This window comes from Lepus europaeus, chromosome 8, assembly GCF_033115175.1.
Source record: "Lepus europaeus isolate LE1 chromosome 8, mLepTim1.pri, whole genome shotgun sequence".
In the NCBI taxonomy this organism is placed as follows: Eukaryota; Metazoa; Chordata; class Mammalia; order Lagomorpha; family Leporidae; genus Lepus; species Lepus europaeus.
The window spans coordinates 22,854,451-22,877,666 of record NC_084834.1 but is presented as its reverse complement, the minus strand read 5'-3'; the positions used below and the strand labels follow the sequence as shown (position 1 = coordinate 22,877,666).

Below are 23,216 nucleotides of genomic sequence, written 5' to 3'. Positions count from 1 at the left end.
GGCCCCTGAAGCCACATGGGAGACCCAGAAGAAGCTCCTGGCTCCTGGTTTCAGATCGGTGCAGCTCCAGCCATTGTGGCCAATTGGGGAATGAACCAGCGGATGGAAGACCTCTCTCTCTCTCTCTCTCTCTCTCTCTGCCTATTCTCTCTGTGTAACTTTGACTTTCAAATAAATAAATTTTTTTTTTTTAAAAAGAGGCAGCATTGTATAGCAAAAAGTCACCAATGAAGAGACTATCCTGTTATTGTCACTTGCTTTGAACATACCTGATACAACACAAATGAATTTAATTTTCCAAAACTTCAGATTCCTTATATACAGTATTGAAAAATGGAAAAAAGAAAAACAAAAACTGACCTCCATAACTCCCAGTGGTATTTTTGCAATATGCATTAGCAAACTAATGCTAAGAAGTTACTGAGAGGAATGATAGTAAGCAGTCAGCAACAGGAAGCCATCACTGGCACTGTGATACAGCATAGTTGTCAGGCATCTACCACTGAACTTAGCTAGCATTAAGTTGCACCTGAGTGGGAGTGACGTCTTGTGTCCACCACTGTGTACTCACAGCCTACCACACTTCTTGGCCTATACTAAGTCCTCAGCAAGTGTCTGCTGAACATCTTAGTAAAAAAGGTCTAGCATTATTGGTCCAGGCTGATCCAGGGTGGGTTTTGGTATCTGCAGGGGGTTGGAAACAAATCTCCATGGATACCGAGAGGCCACATCTTAGAAAGTGCATTAGTGGTAGCCTATAACACCGTGAAAAGTAATATTCTTTTTTTTTTTTAAAGATTTATTTATTTATTTGAAAGTCAGAGTTACACAGAGAGAGAAGGAGAGGCAGAGAGAGAGAGGTCTTCCACCCACTGCTTCACTCCCCAGATGGCCACAATGGCAGGAGCTGTGCCGATTTGAAGCCAGAAGCCAGGAGATTCTTCTGGGTCTTCCCACACCGGTGCAGGGGCCCAAGGACTTGGGCCATCTTCTACTGCTTTCCTAGGCCATAGCAGAGAGCTGGATCGGAAGAGGAGCAGCCAGGACTCGAACCAGCACCCATATGGGATGCCGGCACTGCAGGCTGGGGCTTTAACCTGCTGTGCCACAGCGCCAGCCCCTACATGCTTAGTTTCAATAATCAGAGTGCCACCTCTTCCTTCTGACCTCTTACATTCCGGCAAGAATGTTCTCACAGAGCCCTTTCTTTACCTGCCGTCGTGTGACAAACAAGTGACAGTAACAGGATAGTCTCCTGGCCTCTCTGATCTTGGGGCTGGAGAACACAGAATCAGAGACAACGTTACACAGCAGATGTCCTTGCTAAGAAACCCCTTGTTCTCTCCTAGGTGACCATGTCGCTTTGCTCTCACAAGATCATATCTGGATCTCGCGCGTTTGTAAACTTACAAGAGTAAAGGGTGATACAGAGTCATTCCCTCCCCACTGTAGGAAAGCCCTCATTCCTGAATTAGAAAATTTAAAACTAAATGGCCCAAGTCCTTGGGCCCTTACACCCACGTGGGAGACCCGGAAGAAGCTCCTGGCTCCTGGCTTCGATTCAGTTCAGCTCTGGCCACTGCAGTCATATGGGGAGTGAACCAGCAGAATGGAAGATCTTTCTCTCTCTCCCTCTCTCTGGCTCTACTTCTCTCTGTAACTCTCTGTCTTTCAAAATAAATAAAATAATTCTTTAAAAAAAAAACTAAGCATATGATCACCACCTAGCATTAGGGACTCGAGCAGTTCCTCAGAATGGATAATCATCTAGAATAAAACAGAAAATAAAGGCTGACTTCCATTCTATCACATGGTGGTGTAGTAACAGGTAGGACAGATAAAAAGAACAACTTAAACACTTCACCAAAACTCCTTTTCCTTCTCCCTCCATCACTCCTGGTTTAGCCACAGTGGATCCTACCAAGTGTAATCGGAATCACTGCCTTTGGCCTGCTCTGTCTCCTACCTTAAATCAGAACAGCACACAAAAATGTCTTCGCCTCTGGCTTTGGAACGGTCAAGAATCAGAGTGCTGAACTCAACAAAGAGGTTTATAAATTGAAGAGGAAGAGATCATTTGGAAAATGGTGGCCGCTTGAGGCCTCTGTGTTTGTTCTCATCACAAAAGGTTCTGAGATGAGCTGGAAGACATAAGTCAGGAAGCAAGAGGAAGGGCGAAGAACTGGAGGAGGCAGAGAGGAATGAAAAGGGAAGCTAAGAAACTGGAGAGTAAAAGGAAGAGATGGGGACAAGGCGTTCCATCTCTGGAACCGTGAGGGGCAAACACAAATAATCCGAACTGGTGGTAAAGGCATGTCTTTCCCAGCACCTGTTTAATTTTACAAAGTGCCACCCAAGAGGAAAACAATTATCTCTGGGTATTTAGTGGCATGGACATTGCCCGTGGACGAACTCCTGCTATGGTACTAAAATGTGTCCACCTGCAGTGCTTCTACCCTCGCTTGGGGTTTTGGTCAACACCCATCATAAGAAAGGGTGCTGCGGAAACTATACTATTTCCATTTCCCCAACCCTCTGGGGATGTGGGGTGCTTTGTGTTTATTCCAGTTAAGAGCCACAGTATTCCAACCTTAAGAATCCAGTTCTTCCAAGAATCATGTCCATTACTGGCCGACTAATGAACCACTGAATGAAAAACGATTAATTCTGAGAGGTCTCTTAGATACAAAACTGTTATCTCAATATACAAAGCCTGTTTTTAGCATAAGCTGCTGAATTTATAGACTGGTGGCTTTGCTAGAGTATGAAACAGGAACAAGTGGCTTGCTTCCAAACTACACAAATGCTTTCAAGATATCACTTGAATAATTTTCTGATTAAAGCTGTCCTATTTGGGTATGTCTTAGCACCAATGCAATTATGAAAACAGAACAAGGGGAGGAAGTTTGGGATACAGAGGCAGGAGATCTTTCTGTATACATGGCCAACCCACGAGCCATCAGATTTCTAGTGGAACAAAAACTTCAAGGGCAATTGAAAAAGTATGAGCAATATTATGGAACTCAAAACGACAGCTTTTTGCTCTCCTAGACTGAGAAGATGCTACGCCACACAAACCAGAGGCTCCAATCTGAGGGTTACCAATGACGGAAGTAACTCATTTAATAAAAGCAATGAGGTGACCATAAGAGAGCCAAAGACGTTAGAAAGGAAAATATAAATTGCTCTTGTAAGAGTCTGTCGATCACTTCCTGGCCTTTTGGCTAAGATCAAGTGAACAGTCCATTGAGTGAGCTCCTGTAGTCATTAGGATTCCAGGATGAATTACGAAGAGCAGCATCTCTGGACTTTAGGAAGTAACACCAGGGGTCAGGAAGCCTGAATCCCAGCTGATCAAGCAGACTTCCTTTTTTAGACAGGGTTACTAGAGGCATGCAAAGGAACATGGCTTAGCTGCCTGTTTTGGATGAGACACATAGCACCCGAAATAAAACCTCACTTAGACTCTACTCAAGTTCTAGGAGTCAGATATTTACTTGCTGGGGAAACAGAAGTTGGTTTTGCATTTCCATGCAGTTGATGGCGGCAGGAACACTAAACACATCAAATGAGGAGGGCCCTCAAGGTCAAGTTCAGCTCACACTTTTCTCGCTGAACTAAGGCTCGATTTTCTTTCCCTTCCAAACCCTGCTACCACACACTCTACGGCTGTGGCTTTAGGTTACACCCATTTGTTTGCAGGCTGACATGAACTGTCCTGTGCATTAGCCTTTCTTCCACAATGAGCCTGAGCAACGTTAAAGGGCAGGAACTGCACCTTACAATTCTATTTCTTTTTTTTTTTTTTTTTTAATTTTTGACAGGCCGAGTGGACAGTGAGAGAGAGAGACAGAGAGAAAGGTCTTCCTTTGCCGTTGGTTCACCCTCCAATGGCTGCCGCGGTTACCGCGCTGATCGGATGGCAGGAGCCAGGTGCTTCTCCTGGTCTCCCATGGGGTGCAGGGCCCAAGCACTTTGGGCCATCCTCCACTGCACTCCCTGGCCACAGCAGAGAGCTGGCCTGGAAGAGGGGCAACCGGGACAGGATCGGTGCCCTGACCGGGACTAGAACCCGGTGTGCCGGCGCCGCAAGGCGGAGGATTAGCCTAGTGAGCTGCGGCACTGGCCGACAATTCTATTTCTTCTATGTCATCTGTCACAGGCCTGAGAAAAGACAGGGACCTCACAAGTGGCAACTGCAGGTTAATTGGAGAAATATAAACTGCCTCTTAACCCTTTTCAAAAGGTTGGATGAGTAACAGGAACTTCCTCTATAAATCTGTGGTTTAAGAAAGTGACCGAGAATCTCACACTGCTGTAACACAAAGTCACATTTAGGAGACACGGTATGAGCAGATCTATGAAATCAGCCTTGTGGCTCTCACTTTGTAACGCTTAGATGACAAGATGTCTTTGTGTATACGGAATTGCTGAATAATAATGTGGAACTTAAAGAAGCAAAAGACAATTCTGGCATTTCCAGTTCCTTCTCACTACTATTCAGGGGCCAACTGTTGGTCAACCTTACCTTGAACTTCCCATCTGAAGAGAAAATGCTAACCCATTTATTATCATAGTCGGCAATGATGATGTCCCCACTGGGGTGCACGGCGACCCCCGTGGGCCGCTGCAGTTGCCCGGGAGAGCGGCCTCGTATGCCAAAACGACTTTTGAACTGGCCATCGTTGGAAAATATCTGTAAAGCAAATCACAGTTATTGGGGTGTGAAGTAGCCCAGGAGCTGCTGAGGACGCGGTAGGAACATCTGTCTCATGAACTTCAGCTCAGAAAGTGCAAACTCTATTTCGGAAAAATCTATACACACCACGCATCTGAAGTCTAAAGTAGGAAAATATGCACCTGTATCTTTCTTGTAAGCAATTAAAGGTATAAAACTAGGGACTATACCTGTACACATTGGTTGTTGCTGTCTGCAATTAAAATCTTTCCACTTGTAGACGCAGCTACCCCCTGAAGATTTGTAAACTCTCCTTTATTTCTTCCTTTGGTGCCTAAAAATAAATGATAAAACCACAGACATTAAGCACTAAAGAACGATTTCTCAGTTTCAGCCAAAGAATAATTCAACCACCTATAGGTGGTCTGAGAATACATTTTTTAAAATATACTTTAAGAACCTCTCTTTCCTCCATAACCTAGTCCATATGCTACTAAACTTCTCTTCCAGATCAATAAAGTCTTTGCAAAATCACTTTTTAAGACAAATGCAAGTCTCCTCCTATTAATCTGTCAGTGCACATCAACATGATTAAAATACACTTAGATTCCACAAAGACATAAAAATAAAAACTAGGAGATGCATTTGGAGAGGGATCCTATTTTAGGGCTTTGCCAAAATCCTCCTCTCTCACTCAGCTGCTCTTAGCTCTGACACCAGGACACTTGACTTTCTGTGCATTTAATAAACCACTTGGCCATCGATATTATAAAAATAGCAGGCTGGGTTTCACTTACTGGCTTTACTTATGCATTCTTTCCAAAGATCTGATCAATACACTGTGTATTCTTCCTGAAAGTATAGAGGATATCATGACAGGGTACTGTCTAGATAAAATAAATAAAGCAAAAGGCAATTACTGAACCCAAGGAAAACAGCATTATCCTTTTTTTAAGGAAAAGAGGAAGCAGGGGTCAGAAAAACAGGTTAAGAGACTTCAGCTTTTGTTTCCAAGGAAGTTTTTACTACTTATTTCAGTAGGAGTATCTAAATATTAATGGATTGGGGCAGGTGCTTAGTGGTTAAGCACCAGTTAAGATATTAATGTCCCACATCAGCATCCCTGGGTTTGATACCCCATTCCAACTCCTGACTCCAGGTTTCTGCTAATGTGGCCCCTGAGAGGCAGCCGTGACAGCTCAGTCAGGTTCCTGCCATCAATGCAAGAGATTTGGATTGAGTTCCCAGTTCCACTGCAGGCATTTGGAAAGTGAATCAGTGGATGGGAGTTCTCTCTCTGTCTCTAAAATAAACAAATAAAGACACTTTAAGGCCGGTGCCGCGGCTCACTAGGCTAATCCTCCGCCTGTGGTGCCGGCACTCCAGGTTCTAGTCCCGGTTGGGGCGCCGGATTCTGTCCTGGTTGCTCCTCTTCCAGTCCAGCTCTCTGCTGTGGCCTGGGAAGGCAATGGAGGATGGCCCAGGTGCTTGGGCCCTGCACCTGCGTGGGAGACCAGGAGGAAGCACCTGGCTCCTGGCTGCGGATGGGCGCAGTGTGCTGGCTGTAGCGGCCATTTTGGGGGTGAACCCACGGAAGGAAGACCTTTCTCTCTGTCTCTCTCTCTCTCACTGTCTAACTCTGCCTGGCAAAAAAAATAAAAAAAAATAATAATAAAAGAAGACTTTTAAATAAGTTAATGAAACATCATGAACTTTGCTCAAAAATGACCTGGAAGGTTTAAATTTTCAAAGAGAGAGAAAGACAAAACAATTCCTTAGTTTAACAGTTTCATTTATATTCAGAGGATAACCTGATGCTTTTAGACATCGGTTCAATGTCTTAGGAAAGAGCAGTCAAGGATGCACTGATGCTGGGCCACACGGAACACACGCGGGGGATCTGCCAGGGGCAGACTCTCCCAAAGCGGATTTTTGGGTTAGCGAAGCGAAGTTGGTGGTGACTTAAACTCAGAATACAATCAGCAACACAACTGCTGGGCACCCCCATCTCAGATGACCTGGTTCTCACTGGACACACTAGGTTCTCATTTTACTGAAATAAAGGATCCTATCAGTTTACTTGGTACCTCTCTGTCTCATCTACTCTGAACTACAGGAAAGCAAGGTTTGCGAGCCAGATCCTCAAAGTAGTCTCTTCCACACCATGAAGCCAAATATGCTATTTTATCACAAGGGGTCAAAAGAGAGGATCTTTTACATCGGCTCCACGATGAGTCGGGTATCAGCCGATATTCTTTATAACGGGAGTGTTGGAGTGGTATTGTGGCACACAGGTTAAGCCATCTCTTGTGATGCTGGCATGCCCAGGAGTCCCAGATGCTCTGCTTCCGATTCATCTTCCTGCAAATGTGCCTGGGAAGGCAGCAAACAATGACTCAAGTGCTCGGACCACCGCCACCGATGCGGCAGACTAGGGTGGTCTTCAGCCTGGCCCTAACCTGGATTTGGCAACCATTTGGGGGGTGAACCAGTGGATGGAAGGTCTGTAAGGAAAAAGGGGTAGAACAGAGAGGAAACAGAATACAAACTCGCAGCCAGGCTGAATTTATTCAAAGAAAATAAACTTGCAGAGGTAGACCAACTGCCAGCATGTACACAGACCAAACATGTGGCAGAGGGCCCAGATCCCAGTAGGCTGGGCCTTTTTATATCTTAGGTGGGCTAGGAGTGGGGGTTAAGTCGGGGTAACAAGAACCCAAAACGGCTGAGGCTTCATCCTATCAGTCCTGACTCTGAGTGTAGATAAGGAGATAGGGCACCTGTTTCTTGCTGGCTACTTCCTGCTGATCCGGGACACAGACATGGGGCAAGGATCTATATTCGGGATCGGATTGATTGAAGAAGAGCAGTCTTGTACTGTCGGTTGGCCTCTGCGAGTTTATTTTCTTTGAATAAATTCAGTCTGGCTGTGAGTTCGTATTATGTCTCCTCCCTTTTTCTTAAATTTGGTGCCCCATGTGAAGAGGCACCAATCTGCACCTCTTTTCCTTACAAGGTCTCTCTTCTCTGTCTCTCTCCTTTTCCCTCCGATGCTCTGCCTTTCAGATAAATAAATCTTTAAAATACAACAAAATAAAACTATGGGGTTGGCATTGTACACATATACTGAAATGGCATATTAGACCCTATAAATATGTGCAACTAATATGTGTAAATTAGAAATATATATATATATATACACACACAGTTAAGATTTATTTACTTATTTGAAAGGCAGAACAACAAGGACAGAGTTGGAGACAGAGAGTGAGAAAGATCCTCTATTTGTTGGTTCACTCCCCAGATGCCTTTAACAGCCAGGTCTGGACTAGGTCAATGACAGGAACTCTATCTGGGTCTCCCACAAGGGCAGTAGGGATTCAAGTACTTGGGTCATCGTCCACTGCCTTCCCAGGCACGTTAGCAAGGAGCTGGACTGGAAACACAGAAGCCATGACTTGAATCAGCGCTCTGATATGGGATGCAGGTGTTGTAGGCAGCTTAATCCACCACACCACAATGCCCACATTGAAAATAAAAATACATTTTAAAAAAGATGATGTATTGCAGTGGTTAAAAAAAAAGAAATCCGGTCATTTGCAACAAAATGGATGAATCTGGAAAACATGATACTTAGTGAAATAAGCCAGTCTCAAAGGGACAAATACCATATGTTCTCTCTGAGCTGTGATAACTAATAGAGCACCTAAAAGGCAAGCTGTAGAAGTGAAATTGACATTTTGAGAAGCAATGACTTGAACAGGCCTAGTCTTGACTGTTGAGGAAGAGTTTTTTTTTCATACTATTTTTTTCATACTATTTGTTGAACTCTTTATTTAACAGAGTTAATCATATGTGTATAAAGTCAATTAAAAATAGATCTTAGTAAAAAATAAGAGTGGGAATAAGAGAGGGAGGAGGAGGAGGGGTGGGAGGGTGGACATGGTGGGAAGAATCACTGCATTCCTAAAGTTGTAATTATGAAGTCTGTAACTTGTAAAACTGTATAGTTCTGCAAATAAATAAATAAATAAATAAATAAATAAATAAGGTATGTTGGTTCTTGGTGGGCTGGAGGCAAAGGAAGGGGTGATTGGCCCTTGAAGGAGATGTGTACTAATGTTGTTTTTGTTTTTGATCATTTCCCAGCGGTATGAAGAACAGCTGGCTAATGGGTATAGAACTGAAGAACTGAAGAAAGAAATAATTTTTAAAAATATATTTTAGGGGCCGGCACTGTGGCGCAGTAAGTGAATCCTCTACCTGTGGCACCAGCATCCCATTTGGGCACCAGTTCTAGTCCCCGCTGCTTCTCTTCTGATCCAGCTCTCTGCTATGGCCTGGGAAAGCAGTAGAAGATGGCCCAAGTCTTTGAGCCCCTGCACCCATATGGGAGACCCGGAGGAATCACCTGGCTCCTGGCTTCAGATCAGCGCAGCTCCTGCCGTTGTGGCCATTGGAGAGTAAACCAACGGAAGGAAGACCTTTCTCTCTGTCTCTGCCTCTCACTGTCTGTAACTCTACCTCTCAAATAAATAAAATCATAATATAAAAAGTAGTGGGGGCAGGGCCAGGATCTCTTAAGGATAAAAACTTATAATAAAAAAAAATTTGATAAACAACAGCATGGATGCAGCTAGATAAGGAGCTGAGGACCAACTAAAGAAGCATAATTCGGTACAACTGAGATTAGAAGATTAAAAAAAAAAAAAGTAAAACAAAACAACAACCCAGGCTGATATAGAATCTTGCTTATATAAAACTGGAAATGTGTCCATGGCTAGAGGCCATTCAGGTAGAGAAAGAAATATGGAAAATGAAGAGGAAAGGGCTAAGATGCACCTGAACAGAGCTGACGAACACTGATTTGCTGTGCTTCTGGTCCAGAGAGGGACACAAGAGACTACAGTTCACTTTCCTTGAAGCTTCTGTCTGTCCTGCTCTGGCCAAAGCCATTGCTACTCAACGTAGACATTACAGGTGGCAGCAGAGGTGAAAGCAAGGACAGAAAACGGACAAACGAGTGCCTCAACAGAAGTCAGAAAGAGGGGAAATAGATGAGCGAAACACTGGATACTTCTCTTCTTTCTTTGCAGGAAGAAATACACATTTTTAAGGGCCAGGGAAATGGGCAGTCATTCTATTTGGGGCTGTCATTTTGCAACCTGTGGAAACATGTAGTCAGACTCCATGTTGATTCAGAACAAGGAGAAGGAAGACTTGGCCCAGCTGGCCACCAGTGTGAGCTGCTCAGAAGCGCCCAACACTGAGCAGGGAAGCGAAGGTACCGTGCAGCTGTGGGCAGACGCTGGGAAGAGGTTCTCCCGCCTCTGAGACGCCCCCTGGGGGAGGAGCCAGCCCAGCTCTTCCTCCTGGTCTCAAGTCAGCGTCAGGCTGAGGCCCCATGTGTAAACCACATCCCAGAGACGGAGAAACTTCTGCCTGTCTAACATCACTTGTACGTCTTTAAAAGAGGCTAGATGAAACAGACCCTGTCGTTTTAATTTTACTTTTTTTTGCTTTTAAAAAATATGAAATATTGGGGCCGGTGCTGTGGTGTAGCGGGTAAAGCTGCCACCTGCAGTGCCTGCATCCCATATGGACACGGGTTCAAGTCCCGACTGCTCCACTTCCGATCCACCTCTCTGCTATGGCCTGGGAAAGCAGAAGGCTCACTCTGCTGGTTCACTCCTCAAATGGCTGCAATGGCTGGAGCTAGACCGGATCAAAGCCAGGAGCCCCTTCTGGGTCTCCCACATTGGTGCAGGGGCCCCCAGTACTCGGACCATCTGCTGCCTTCCCAGATGCTCTCGCAGGGAGCTGGATCAGGAGATGGGACGCTGACATCAGAAGAGGCAGCTTAACCGGCTGTGCCACAACACCAGCTCCAGGCTTCTATTTTTATTAGCAGTTAAACTAGAAAAATCTTGGAGGTGAGTAATGAACTACAGTGTATTGTCCTTATGCTGGAATGTTCCCAAGTTTACAAAGAATCTTGGGGGAGGGGGGGCCGGCGCTGTGGCGCAGTGGGTTAACACCCTGGCCTGAAGCGCCGGCATCCCATATGGGCGTTGGTTCTAGTCCTGGCTGCTCCTTTTCCGACCCAGCGCTCTGCTATGGCCTGGGAAAGCAGTAGAAGATGGCCCACGTCCTTGGGCCCCTGCACCCATGTGGGAGACCTGGAAGGAGCTCTTGGCTCCTGGCTTTGGATTGGTGCAGCTCCGGTCGTTGCGGCCAACAGGGGAGTGAACCATCGGAGGGAAGACCTCTCTCTCTCTCTCTCTTTCTCTGCCTCTCCTCTCTCTGTGTAACTCTGACTTTCAAATAAATAAATAAATCTTTTAAAAAAAAAGAATCTTGGGACAAAAATCAATAGAATTCCAGAAGTAGACATAACTGGGGATCATGCTTAACTCTGTAAGGTCTTTAGTAGAATCTCTTTAGTCTACAGAAAAGTGCCCACCCCTCTCTACAGTATTCAAATACATCCTTCAAAGTAGTTCTTCCGTAATAAATATAACACAGAACACATTCAGTACTTACAAAATCTCTTCCTGCTTACTTCAGTGCAAAAGATTTCATTTGAAGGCACAGTGGGTTAAAGTCCTGGCCTGCAGTGCCAGCATCCCATATGGGTACCAATCTGAGTCCCAGCTGCTCTACTTCCAATCCAGCTCCCTGCTAATGCACCTCGGAAAGCAGCAGAAGATGGCCCAAGTCCTTGGGCCCCTGCACCCATGGGGGAGACCTGGATGAAGCTCCTGGCTCCTGGTTTCAGATGGGCCCAGCTCCATCCGTTGCGGCCATTTGGGGAGTGAACCACAGAATGCAGATCTCTTTCTCTCTGTCTTCCCTCTCTCTGTCTGTAACACTGCCTCTCAAATAAATAAATAAACCTAAAAAAAAAAAAAAAATGCCTGCTGCGCCAGTACTGTGGTGTAGTGGGCTAAGCCTCCTCCTGCGGTGCTGGCATCTCATATGGGCACCGGTTCTTATCTTGGCTGCTCGTCTTCTGATCCAGCTCTCTACTATGACCTGGCAAAGCAGTGAAAGATGGCCCAAGTGCTTGGGCCCCTGCACCCATGTGGGAGACCCAAGAAGAAACTCCTGGCTCTCAGCTTTGAATCTTCTGTCCAGCTCTGGCTGTTACAACCATTTGGGGAGTGAACCAGCAGATGGAAGACCTTTCTCTCGATCTCTTCTTCTCTCTGTAACTCTACCTCTCAAATAAATAAATAAAAGCTTAAAAAGAAATGCCTACTGAATGAGTGAATTATTAATGACTGACAGAGTAAATGACATGCACATTACGTCATGGGAAAATGAGATGTTGAACAACAGTGTGCATTCTCTCAGCCCCTGAGCTAGCAGCACAGATATTATTGTTCCCATTTTAAGGATGAGAGAGTTGACGCTTAGCCACATCACAAGGGCAGCGGGTGCAGGGAAAGACTAACGCCTGCCTCTTCTGATGCTTTCCATCACCTTTGTCCCGTTACACCTGCGTCTTCCTAATTGGACTTTAAAATAACCGGTTTTGGAGATGAAGATACTTAACCTTTGGGCTTGCGTGGATCACGCTTTCTGCTCAAGATCCTTTCGAGGAGTCCGTCCCTTCTTCTTAACACAGTGTTTCAACTGTTTGCCTGTGGCCCTCACTTGAGCGGAAGCTCCCTGAGGTGGGAGCGGTGTCTGCCCTGCTCACTGTTGCACCCAGGGACGCAGCACGGGGCCTGTACTCAGCGTCAGAGGCAGCTTTGGTCCACTTAGTCAAGAAGAGAGCCCAAGGATGAGAGGGGTCAGGGTGGAGTGCCTATAATGACCTCAGATGCCAAACTAGCAGGACATTTGACGGAGGGAAGGAGGTGGCTTGCACAGGTGAGGCAGGGAGGGCCGTGAAATAGTACTACATCTTCCTGCAAGCCTCTGAACTCAGGCTACATGGTTTTACACATCCAGCTTTTTAACTAATTGATTTGTTTTCCTTTTGCTTGAACAGCAGGAAGACAAAGATCTTCCATCCTCTGGTTCATGTCCCGGATGCCCACAATAGCCAGGACTGGGCCAGGTTCAAAGCCAGGAGCCTGGAATTCCACCCAGGTCTCTCACATGGGTGTCAGGGACCCAAGGACTTGAGCCATCATCTGCTACCTCCCAGGGTGCATATAGCAAGAAGCTGGAATCAGAAGTGAAGGCAGAACTTGAACCACGGCATTCTCTTATGGGATGCAGGCATCCCATGGGGCATCTTAACTGCTCCACCAAACACCTGCGCCCACACATCCGTTTTAAATGACACTGTTCCAGAGTACGAATGAGTATTTCATTCAACTTCTCTTCTACTCACTAAGATATGGTGCGTGAATTACAGAACCTGAAGGAACTGAACAGGAATTCTTTCACTCCCGCCCACGCGTTCTGGTTTTCCCTTTGTTCCGTGGCTTTCTTTAGTAGCTGACAGCTGAGTTCACAGCTTCCAGCCAGCAAAGTCTTAAAAGTGAAAACTACTTGCCGAGTTCCAGGCGATCACCATCCACAGAGGTTCTAAGCTACTTCTCTACATTTACGCAGGACTGTGTTCCAGTGCAGTATTATTAACACCGCAGCTCACTCAGAGGGACACACACGTAAGTTTTCAGGCTCGACAGGCACTGAATACCCCAATGCGGGAAAACCACAGGAATTAAAAGGACATCTTCAACGCAAAGGAATCACAGAGCTATCAAATAGGCAAGGGCCTCACTTCTGGAAGCCTCACTTCCTTCAACAGTTAGAATAATTAGGGGCTGTCCTGGCAATTCGGCTGGGAGGCTGGGGCAGTTTGTGACTTCCTGCGTGTACTAGTTGCTAGGTTATGAGTGCTCCCATCACAGCTGACATCAAGCTCCTAATACGGAGTCCCTGACACAGCTGGTAGGAGCCGGCGCCAACCCACCATGCACCATACTGCGGTATCTTTATCCTACTGTGGGATTATCTGTTTACAGTGCCCACTGCAAAGTAAATCTAGCTGTGGAATCAAAATTTAAGCTCTCATTTTGCCTATGCTATTACTACAGAAAAATGTTAGCCATCCCTTTTATAAGGTCTAAAGATCAAATTATACAGGAACTGAAAGTATAAGGGGGGGGGTCTTCAAAATTTTCATGGAAAATGCTAATTGTAAAAAACTATGTGTGTGGACTTCAAACATTTTTGCACCAAAATAAACTTATCTTTTAATTCCATTTTCCCACCAACTTTTTGAAGTACCCCCGGGTACATATGGAAATCCCTTGTACTAAGGATTTTAATTGAGATGCCACACCACAGCGCCTGGCTCAGAGAACGCACCTGCCTTTCTCCTTGCCTCTATTTCCATGTATTCCCTCAGGTACATGCAGGATACAACCGCATGGTACTGGCAACAGGATTGCTCTTGCAGCTCACTGCTCTGCCCCTGGGCTGTGTGTCCCTGGACCTCCAAATGGGTGTGGTGAAAGGGAAATTAAATCAGGCATAGGCCATGACTTGATCCTCTTCAAATGGACAAAGTGCACGTGCCAAGTATTCTTCTGCTCATTGTTGGGGACATAAATGGTTGAAGACGTCATCCTCGACACGCAAAGAAATTATAGACTTGCCAGGTAATAAGACCCAGGCCTAACTAATGATAATCTCAATGGATTCTGAAAAAGAAGGGGTGCTTTAAGGGAAAGATTAAATTCACCAACGAAGCAGCACAGCTGGCATCCAAGGTACAGTGAGCTCCACCACCAATGTGTCCAGTGTCATCACTTTTGGTTCCTCTGATCTTTGCTCACCGTGCACCATCTCACAAGATGTGCCCCTTAGAACAACCATGGTCTCTTCCATTCACTTTTCCTTTTCTCTTCTTGCTGGTCCTCTGTCTGGAGGCTGCCATTTCTGCCTGCCAACTCCTGTAAGTCCTGCTTACCATCCTGGTTTAAATCCCCTCTCATTACTATACTTTTCCATCACCTGGTGTTAGAGGTAGGTGAGTATACAGTTGTCATCCCAAATGGTAACCTCCTTGAGGAAAGAGATCTCATTCATTTCATCTCTATATTCCCAGCATCTATCGTAATACTTGGCAGGCACTAACATTTTTTAGCTATATTATTGCATACTGAGTGCTGTTTTTCTGACTAGAATATGGATTAGAACCTAGGGTTAAAGAGGAATATGGGGGCCAGTGCTGTGGCACAGTGGGTTAAAGCTCTGGCTTGCAGTGCCGGCATCCCATTTAGCACCAGTTCGAAACCAAGCTGCTCCACTTCCGATCCAAGTCCCTGCTGGTGCACCTGGAAAGGCAGTGGAGGATGGCCCAAGTGCTTGAGTTATCTGCTTGTGATACCAACACGCCATAGTGGAGTGCTGGTTTGAGTCCTGCCTGCTCTGCTTCTAACCCAGCTTCCTGCTAATGTGCCTGGGAAGGCAGCAGAAGGTGGTACTTGGGCCCCTGCCACTTATCTGGGGGACCAGGATGAGGTTGCTGGCTCCCGGCTTCAGCCTGACTCTGATCTGGCTACTATGGTCATTTAGGGAGTGAACTAGCAGATGGAAGATACCTCTCTCTCTCTCTCTCTCTCTCTCTCTCTCTCTCTCTGTGTTGCTCTGCCTTTCAAGTAGATGAAAATAAACAAACATTTTCAATAGCAATACAATGGGCAAAGGGCCTAAATAGAGATTTCTCTGAAGACATGGAAACTGCTAACAGGTCTGTGAAAAATGCTCAACTTCAAGAATCGTCATGGAAATGTAAATCAAAACCACAGCAGCACCATGATCTTGGACTTGTAACTCCAAAAACAGTTCCAGTTTTATAACTGTGAGAAAATAAGTTTCTGTCATTTAAACCCTCCAGACCTTGGCAGCTCTGGCAAACTAAGAGAATATCTTTACTTCATTAATAAACCTGGACCTGAGGCTATATACTAGGCGCCACTCCAAATTCTTTACCAATGTTTTACCATGTAAACACCTTTCCACCAGTGCCAATCAATTTCTCAATGGGTAGGAGGAGGAAAGCAGACCCCTGTCCTCCTAGGGTAGGAGCTGAGAGCTAAAAACTCACACAGGAGAGGCCGTTGAACCTTGCACATCAGAGTGTACGGGTTCCATGCCTGGCTGTACCTTCTGATTGCAGCTTCCTGCTGATGCATACCCTGGGAGGGAGCAGTGATGGTTCAAGGAACTGGTGTGGGTCCGGCCACCCATGCGGCAGGACCTGGATTGTGTTCCCAGCTCCTGACTTTGGCTCTGGCCTAGCCTCAACCCCTGTGAGCATTCAGGGGTGAGCCAGCAGATGGCAGTGCAAGCGCTCTGTCTCGCCTCTTAATGAAAACAACACAGGAGTGTCTGCGTGTGTGTGTGTGTGTGTGTGCGCGCACGTTGCTGGGGGGGACCCTATGAGACATTTCTATTTGCTTAGGTGGTATCAGAGGTGGACATGATGAAAATGAGTAAGAGTAAAATCTTTTTTTTTTTTTAATTTGAAAGGCAGAGTTACAGGGAGAGAGGGAGAGAGAGAGAGAGAGAGAGAGAGAGAGATTCAGAATCTTCCATCTGCTGGTTACTCCCCAAATGGCTGCAATGGGCACAGCTGGGCCAGGCTGAAGCCAGGAGTTAGGAACTTCAATCGGGTCTCCCACATGGGTGCAGGAACCTAAGCATGTGGGCCATCTTCCACTGCGTTCCCCAGGCCCATTAGCAGGAAGCTAGATCAGAAGTGGCACAGCTGAACCTCAAACCATATGTGCCCATATGGGATGTCAGAGGCACAGCTTAACCCGGTACACCAATGGCAGCCCCAAGAGTAAAATCTTAGCTACCATTAACGGAGAATTTACTGTTCTCTGGTGAGGGCCCAGGAGATTCCAGGAATTCTCTCCTTTCACCCCAAACAGCAACCTCAGATTAGGTCATATTTCATTCCTTATATTTTACAGCGAAGGAAAACAGGGCTCAAAAAGGGTAAGCCAGTTGCCTAGTTCTCAAGAAAAACCTGGATCGGATACAGATTTGCCCAATTCCAGATCAAGCCTTTTACCACGGCACACTGTCTAGAGAAGTCGCCTGGAATCACTTAGCCGGGAGTCACACTGGGAAAATGAATTTGTCCTCGGATCACTAGGAAGCAGCAAGCTAGGGTTTTTTCTTTTTTGAAGAGAAAAGGGAGTAGAGAGACTCTAACAGCCTTAGCAATTACCCTTGCAAAAACAATGGTTCTCATTTAAATTCCTCCTACATGGCTTGGAACTTGCGTATCGTGGCATCTTCATTTTAAGGACACGGAAAGTGAAGTTCAGAGGAGCCAAGAGATCCAGCAAGTGGGAGGCTCCCACCGCCCTGCCCTAGCTCTGCTTTGGCAGGTGCATCAATAGCCGACTCCACGCCCACATGCCAGTGAAAGTATGAGGGCCTCCTTGGACCAGGATTCACCCTGCAGCATCAATACAGCAAACCAGGAACGTTTGGGAGCCTTGGTTTCCCAAGACACTCCCGGGGCCAAGTTGCAGCGGTGGTGAGGAGAGACTGAAGGGTGCCACCTGACACCCCTTCCCTGCCTCCTACCCAGCACAGTGTGCACTTGCTGGTTCTAAAGGTTCCAGAAAGTTCTGCAGGACAAACCTTACTTTCCTGCAGTCGGCCAAAGCTCCCCCCAGTGTAGCTGATCTGCAGAACTGTTTTTCTACACGTGTCAGTTGCAGCAGCCTTCCAGGGCCACTGCAGGGAAGGGCGGACCCCAGGGAAAGGGGTGCTGGCAAGAAGCTACTTTCTCAAGGTAACCAAAAGGCAGACTTTGTCTCTCTTAAGGAGGATCAAGCCCTCTGTTACTTAGTTTGCTTTCTGTCCAGGAAGCAAACAGTTAAAAAAGAGACAGTGCTCAGAGGCAACACATCAGATGAGGTAAGGGCTGAGAAGTTCCCAGATCCTTGGCTCAACCCACACCTACTGGCTTCTGCCTCAACCCCGCCCCAACCCCATTCTGTTCCCAGTTCCCACCCAGCCCCTCCCCTATGGGGTGCTCTCCCAGGGGAAGCGGCTGGGGGCATCACCAAGGCAATGCCCCACCCTGGACAAGTGGGCAGAGAAGCAGCAGGGGGCTGCAGGGGGCCAGGGATTGCTGCCTGCAGGGGGGTGAGGCTGGAGGCTGCTAGGGCCACACCTCCCACCCCCTACCCCCCATACCCCCAGGGGCTGGGTTGGGGGACAGGCCAGCATTTTCCTTAAAGCATCCAGACCGCAGAAGCCCTGAATTTTCTATTTCTCTTTTTCACTTATATTCAGATTCCAATTTTCTACTGTAACTCTTTTGGGGGAGGAGGTGGGGGAGGGGGCAGGAGGGGAAGGAAGCGAGGTGGGAGGAGGAGGGGAAGGAGGAGGAGGGGGAGGGGGAGAGGGAGGGGGAGGGGGGGAAGGGGGAGGTGAAGGCACATCTCCAGAGGCGGAGAAGCGGGGACCAGACCCGGGGATGGGGTCCCGAGCCGCGGCGACGACCCCTCCCCACCGCGCCCCCGGCTCACCCACGCGGAAGATGAGGTCGTCCTCGATGGGGTTCTCTTTTCGCTTGCCGGTGCTGTACATGCTCGCCGGCCTCTTCACCGCCTTCTGCTTGACGTGGCCGCTGCCGGGGGACTTGACGCGACGCTTGACGCCCTCGGTGGTGGGCGACACGTCGGCCGAGCGGATCACCTTCAGCTTGAAGGGGCTGCCGCGGATGTGCTGGTCGTAGAGCCGCAGCGACAGCGTGAAGTCGCCCTCCTTCTGCACGGTGTAGAGGAACTCGTACGTGCCGTTCTTGTTGTCCAGGATCTCGCCGTCTGCCACGCTGCCGTCGGGCGTGCTCAGCTCGGCCGTCAGGTAGGCGTTGCCGGTCTTGCACAGCTCGCCGTCCTTGTCCTTGGTCGTTATGGTGACGGACATGGGCTGCCCGATGATGGTCTGCCGCAGGCCCTCGCCCGTGGCCACCGTCTCGGAGGCCACGGCGTTGGTGGTGAGGATGCTGCCCAGGTTGTGGATGGATTTCTTCAGGCCCTCGGTCTCCACGATGAAGTCCAGCTGGTCGTTCTCGCGCGGGTGCAGCGGGAAGTCCTGGTCGGCCAGCTCGTTCAGCTTCTCGCTCATCTGCTTCTTCACCAGCAGCACCTCGGTCTCCGTGCCGTGGTGCAGCGCCTGCGCCGTGAAGTTGCTGCAGCTCTTGATGCTCTCCTGGCCCTGGAGCAGGGTGTCCAGCTGGGACTGCAGCACCTGCGGGCAGGGGGGAGGCGGGAGGCGCGGTGGGTGAGTGCCGCCGGCGGGGCGGGGCACAGGCTCCGTCCGGAGGGCCGAGCCCCAAACACCCAGTGCTAACTCGGGATCCGACACCGCAGCCCCAGCACCTGCTTTGGCTAGTTCCTTTCTGCCCCGCCCTGTCTCTCCCACACAAATATTTCCTGGGTCATGTGTTTTGGAGAGGGGCAAACAGAAACATCCCTGCCAAGAGCCTGCCAAACCCGCGGCGCTGCCGCCTGCCGTCTGAAATAATCATTATTCAGTAGATGTTCCCTAATAACCAAAGCTCCCCGTCACCACCCACCTAAAGCAACACGAACCAGAACAAAGGAAAACTCTCTGCACCTGAATATCAGAGGCTTTGCATGCCTGGTTTTGTGATGTGCCTGGCAGAGTTACACAAAGGCTGCAGCCAGGGTTCACTTTGAAGTTGGAAAACAGGTTGGTGTGGGTGAGAGCAATTAAGAGCCTATTGGACTTTATAATTAAGGAAGGAAAACAATCCCTCTTAACCCTAAATCTCGAAAGCATGCCATTGTATTCAACCTCGCCTTTTGTCGATGTACAAACTGGCACTTAAGGTCACGGATAGAGCTGTGCCAGAAATAGGAAGGCCAGGCCGGCGCCGCGGCTCACTAGGCTAATCCTCCGCCTTGAGGCGCCTGCACACGGGGTTCTAGTCCCGGTCGGGGCGCCGGTTCTGTCCCGGCTGCCCCTCTTCCACGCCAGCTCTCTGCTGTGGCCAGGGAGTGCAGTAGAGGATGGCCCAAGCGCTTGGGCCCTGCATCCACATGAGAGACCAGGAGAAACACCTGGCTCCTGCCATCGGATCAGTGCGGTGCGCCGGCAGCAGCACGCCAGCCGCGGCGGCCATTGGAGGGTGAACCAATGGCAAAAGGAAGACCTTTCTCTCTGTCTCTCTCTCTCACTGTCCACTCTGCCTGTCAAAAAAAAAAAAAAAAAAAAAAAAAAAAAAAAAAAAAAGAAAAGAAAAAAAGAAATAGGAAGGCCAACAAGGAAACAGTATTTCATTAAAGGAAAATTAGGGATTAGCGCACAATGGAGACACGTGAGGACGCACCTGAGTCCCCCAAGAACACACTGAGCTAGAATAAATGCCAAGGACCCCCGGGTCTCTCCCAGGATGTGGGGAAGGAGGACTGGGTCTTACTTTATGTTTGAGGCCATAGTTGACTTCCAGCTCCATAAGCAGCACGCTCTTGCGCACGTTCAGAGTCTTCTGGAGCTCATCGAAGGTGGAATGGATGTCATCTACGATGCTGGCCTTCTGGTTGGTTAACTGATGAATGATTTCCGAGATGAACTGGAGAGCAGAATCAATTTCCGGGAGCCTGGGGATCAAGTTGTTAGAGATCATTATGGAACACCCCCGCTGGAAATATTGCAGAATCTGCACACATTCTGTGTTGTAAGCAAACGTTTCCACTATGCCTTTCGTCATCTTCACAAGCCACTAACGGAAGAGCGGCCGTGGGATGTGACAAGCACAGCCTCTCAAAGAAGGGACTTTGAGGGTTCATGTCTGTTTCACTTTAGCCATCTCATTTTAATAGACTCGAAGCGCTCTGAAAGGCCACTGTGGTCAGTGTTTGTTGGGGGACTGTCCCATGCATTGCAGGACGTTGGGCAGCATCCTGTCCCCTGCAAGATGCCAACGGCATCTCGGAACACAGTGACACCAAAAATGTCTCCAGACATTGCCAGATGTCCCCTGCAGGGTACAGGGTCCCATGGTTGAGAACCACTGTTCCAAACACACACACACACACACACATTAAATATTGGAGCTTTTATTCCCACCAGGTAAAGGACACCCACACTCTGCTCCTGGGACTTCTTGTATGCTCTTTCAGTCAGCACAGAGGACCTGCTTTTGCCCAATGTCTGTGGACTACGGGTGAGAGATTTAGTGCTCTGCCTGCTTTTCAGCTGGCTGTTAACCTCCCTGTCTTTGGGCTTCCTCCTGCACCCAACAGCTACTCGGTCCCCTCATTTCCATGCTGAAGAAAGAACCTGGAAGCAGGAAAACGGGGCAATCTCTGCTCAGAGCAAACGGAAAGGGGCCAGTCCCGGCCACCTGAGTGGGCCTGTGTGTTGCCAAGGAGCTCCCCAGAGAGTTCCGTGCAGCCTACTTTAATTCATTTTCTCCTGCTGAGGCACTAAATGCCACCAGCTTAAGCTAAGGAGGTCGGACTTTTCTAAGGGGCAGGGGGGTGGCCTTCAGCACTACACATCCACAATCCCAGGAGAATTTACTTATGGCCCAAAAAGACTTATTCCCGAAAGGGTGACATGAACCGACTGTCGCAGGAAACGAGAGACCATGAGGTCGGCCTGAGCTGCGGCAGCCGAGCGGGCCAGGTGGGGGTCTGGGGAGGGAGGCCACACCTTTTGTTGACAGCATCCAGCTGGACCTGGAGGGAGGCCTTGTGCTGCTCCACCACGTCCTTGAGTGGGACTGTGGGGTGCTCCGCGTGCTCCCCCTCCGTGCACTCCCGACACATGGCGGTCTCACAGGACTGGCAGTAGAATTCCATCACCTGTGGGTAACACAAAGAAAGCTCCAGGTTCAGGGCCACAGGCTGCACCAAGCACTTGTCCTGGTGTTGCGTCGTTCCATTCTCACAGCCACCCCGGGATGTCCCCCATCGTGATGTCCAGTTTCACGAGAGGAAAGGGCAGACAAGCCTTGAGTCTCGAACAGAGGTGGCTCTGCCTCCAAAGCTGCTGCCGTAGCCAGCAAACCAGCATCTCGGTGGCCACTTCCCCAAGTGCAGGACTGTGGTTCTCAAGCATTTTGGCCTCGGGACCTCTTTATCCTCTACAAATTATAGCGTTTGTGTATGGGGATTATATCTATAGACATTTGTCGTATCAAAAGTTGAAAGTGAGTGGCAGGCGCTGTGGCATAGGTTAAGCCTCTGTATGCAGTGTCAGCATCCCATGTGAGTCCCAGTTCAAGTCCCGGCTGTTCTACTTCCAATCCAGTTCCCTGCCAATGAGCCTGGACAAGCAGGGGAGGATGGCCCAAGTCCCTGGCACTGGCGTGGGAGTCCAGAAGGAGCTCCTGGTTTCTGGCTTTGACCTAGCCCAGCCATCTGGGGAATGAGCCAGTAGATGGGAGATCTCTGTCTGTCTGTCCCTCGCTCTCTTCTGTAACTCTGCCTTTCAGATAAATAAAATAAATCTTTGAAAAAAAATTGAAACTGAGAAAAAGTTTCAAGTATCTATTAATTATAAAAAGTGATAAACCTGGCCGGCGCCGCGGCTCACTAGGCTAATCCTCCGCCTGCAGCGCCGGCACACCGGGTTCTAGTCCCGGTCGGGGCACCGATCCTGTCCCGGTTGCCCCTCTTCCAGGCCAGCTCTCTGCTGTGGCCAGGGAGTGCAGTGGAGGATGGCTCAAGTGCTTGGGCCCTGCACCCCATGGGAGACCAGGAGAAGCACCTGACTCCTGCCATCGGATCAGCGCAGTGCGCCGGCCGCAGCGCGCCAGCCGCGGCGGCCATTGGAGGGTGAACCAACGGCAAAAGGAAGACCTTTCTCTCTGTCTCTCTCTCTCACTGTCCACTCTGCCTGTCAAAAAAAAAAAGTGATAAACCTGCAGCAGCACTGTGGTACAATGAGTTAAATCACCGCCGGCATCCCATATCTGAGTGCCAGAGTTCAAATCCTGTCTCTGCTTCCAATACAGCCTTCTGCTAATGAGCACCCTGGGAGGCAGCAGATGATGGTTCAGGGGCTTAGGTTCCTGCCACCCATGTGGGAGCCCTGGGGCTGCTGGCTCCTGGCTTTGTCCTAGTTCAGCCTTTGCTGTTGTGGGCATTTAAGGAGTGAACTTGCAGATGGGCAATCTCTCGCCTTCTCTCTCTGTCACTTTGCTTTTCAAATAATAAATATTTGGGAACGAAGTGATAAGCCCTTTAAGTATTAATGTGAATGACATAACTGATGGCAAATACCTACATTTTGTGAATCAAAACATTTTGTGAGAAGATAGCATTGTTTCCCCTGTTTGTGAAATCTCTGCAGTGCCTGAGTTAATAAAAGATAGCCGGGTTCTCATATCCGCTCCTGCATTCAGTCTGTCCTAGTCACATACAACCTCTGGAAAATTCCATGGTACGCTCCTGAGAGAGTGAGAGTGGGAAAGGAAACCATGTCTTTGTATGACTGCACTATAAATACAGTTTTGACCTTGTGAACACCCTGTAAGGACCGTAGGACCCATGAGGGTGCT

The 23,216-nt window shown here is 48.3% G+C and overlaps 1 protein-coding gene across 3 annotated transcripts in view; it reads right to left on the bottom strand.

Moving 5' to 3' along the window:
• TRIM2 (tripartite motif containing 2) overlaps positions 1-23,216 on the bottom strand; it is a 112,091-nt gene that overhangs the window by 14,466 nt on the left and 74,409 nt on the right. For all 3 annotated transcript variants that reach the window (XM_062199461.1, XM_062199460.1, XM_062199459.1), the window contains exons 4-8: positions 21,365-21,516; positions 20,127-20,307; positions 18,208-18,931; positions 4,909-5,012; positions 4,529-4,696 (exon numbers count right to left, since the gene is read on the bottom strand). In XM_062199461.1, coding sequence (XP_062055445.1) covers positions 4,529-4,696; positions 4,909-5,012; positions 18,208-18,931; positions 20,127-20,307; positions 21,365-21,516 — 1,329 coding nt within the window. The remainder of the gene's footprint in view (positions 1-4,528; positions 4,697-4,908; positions 5,013-18,207; positions 18,932-20,126; positions 20,308-21,364; positions 21,517-23,216) is intronic.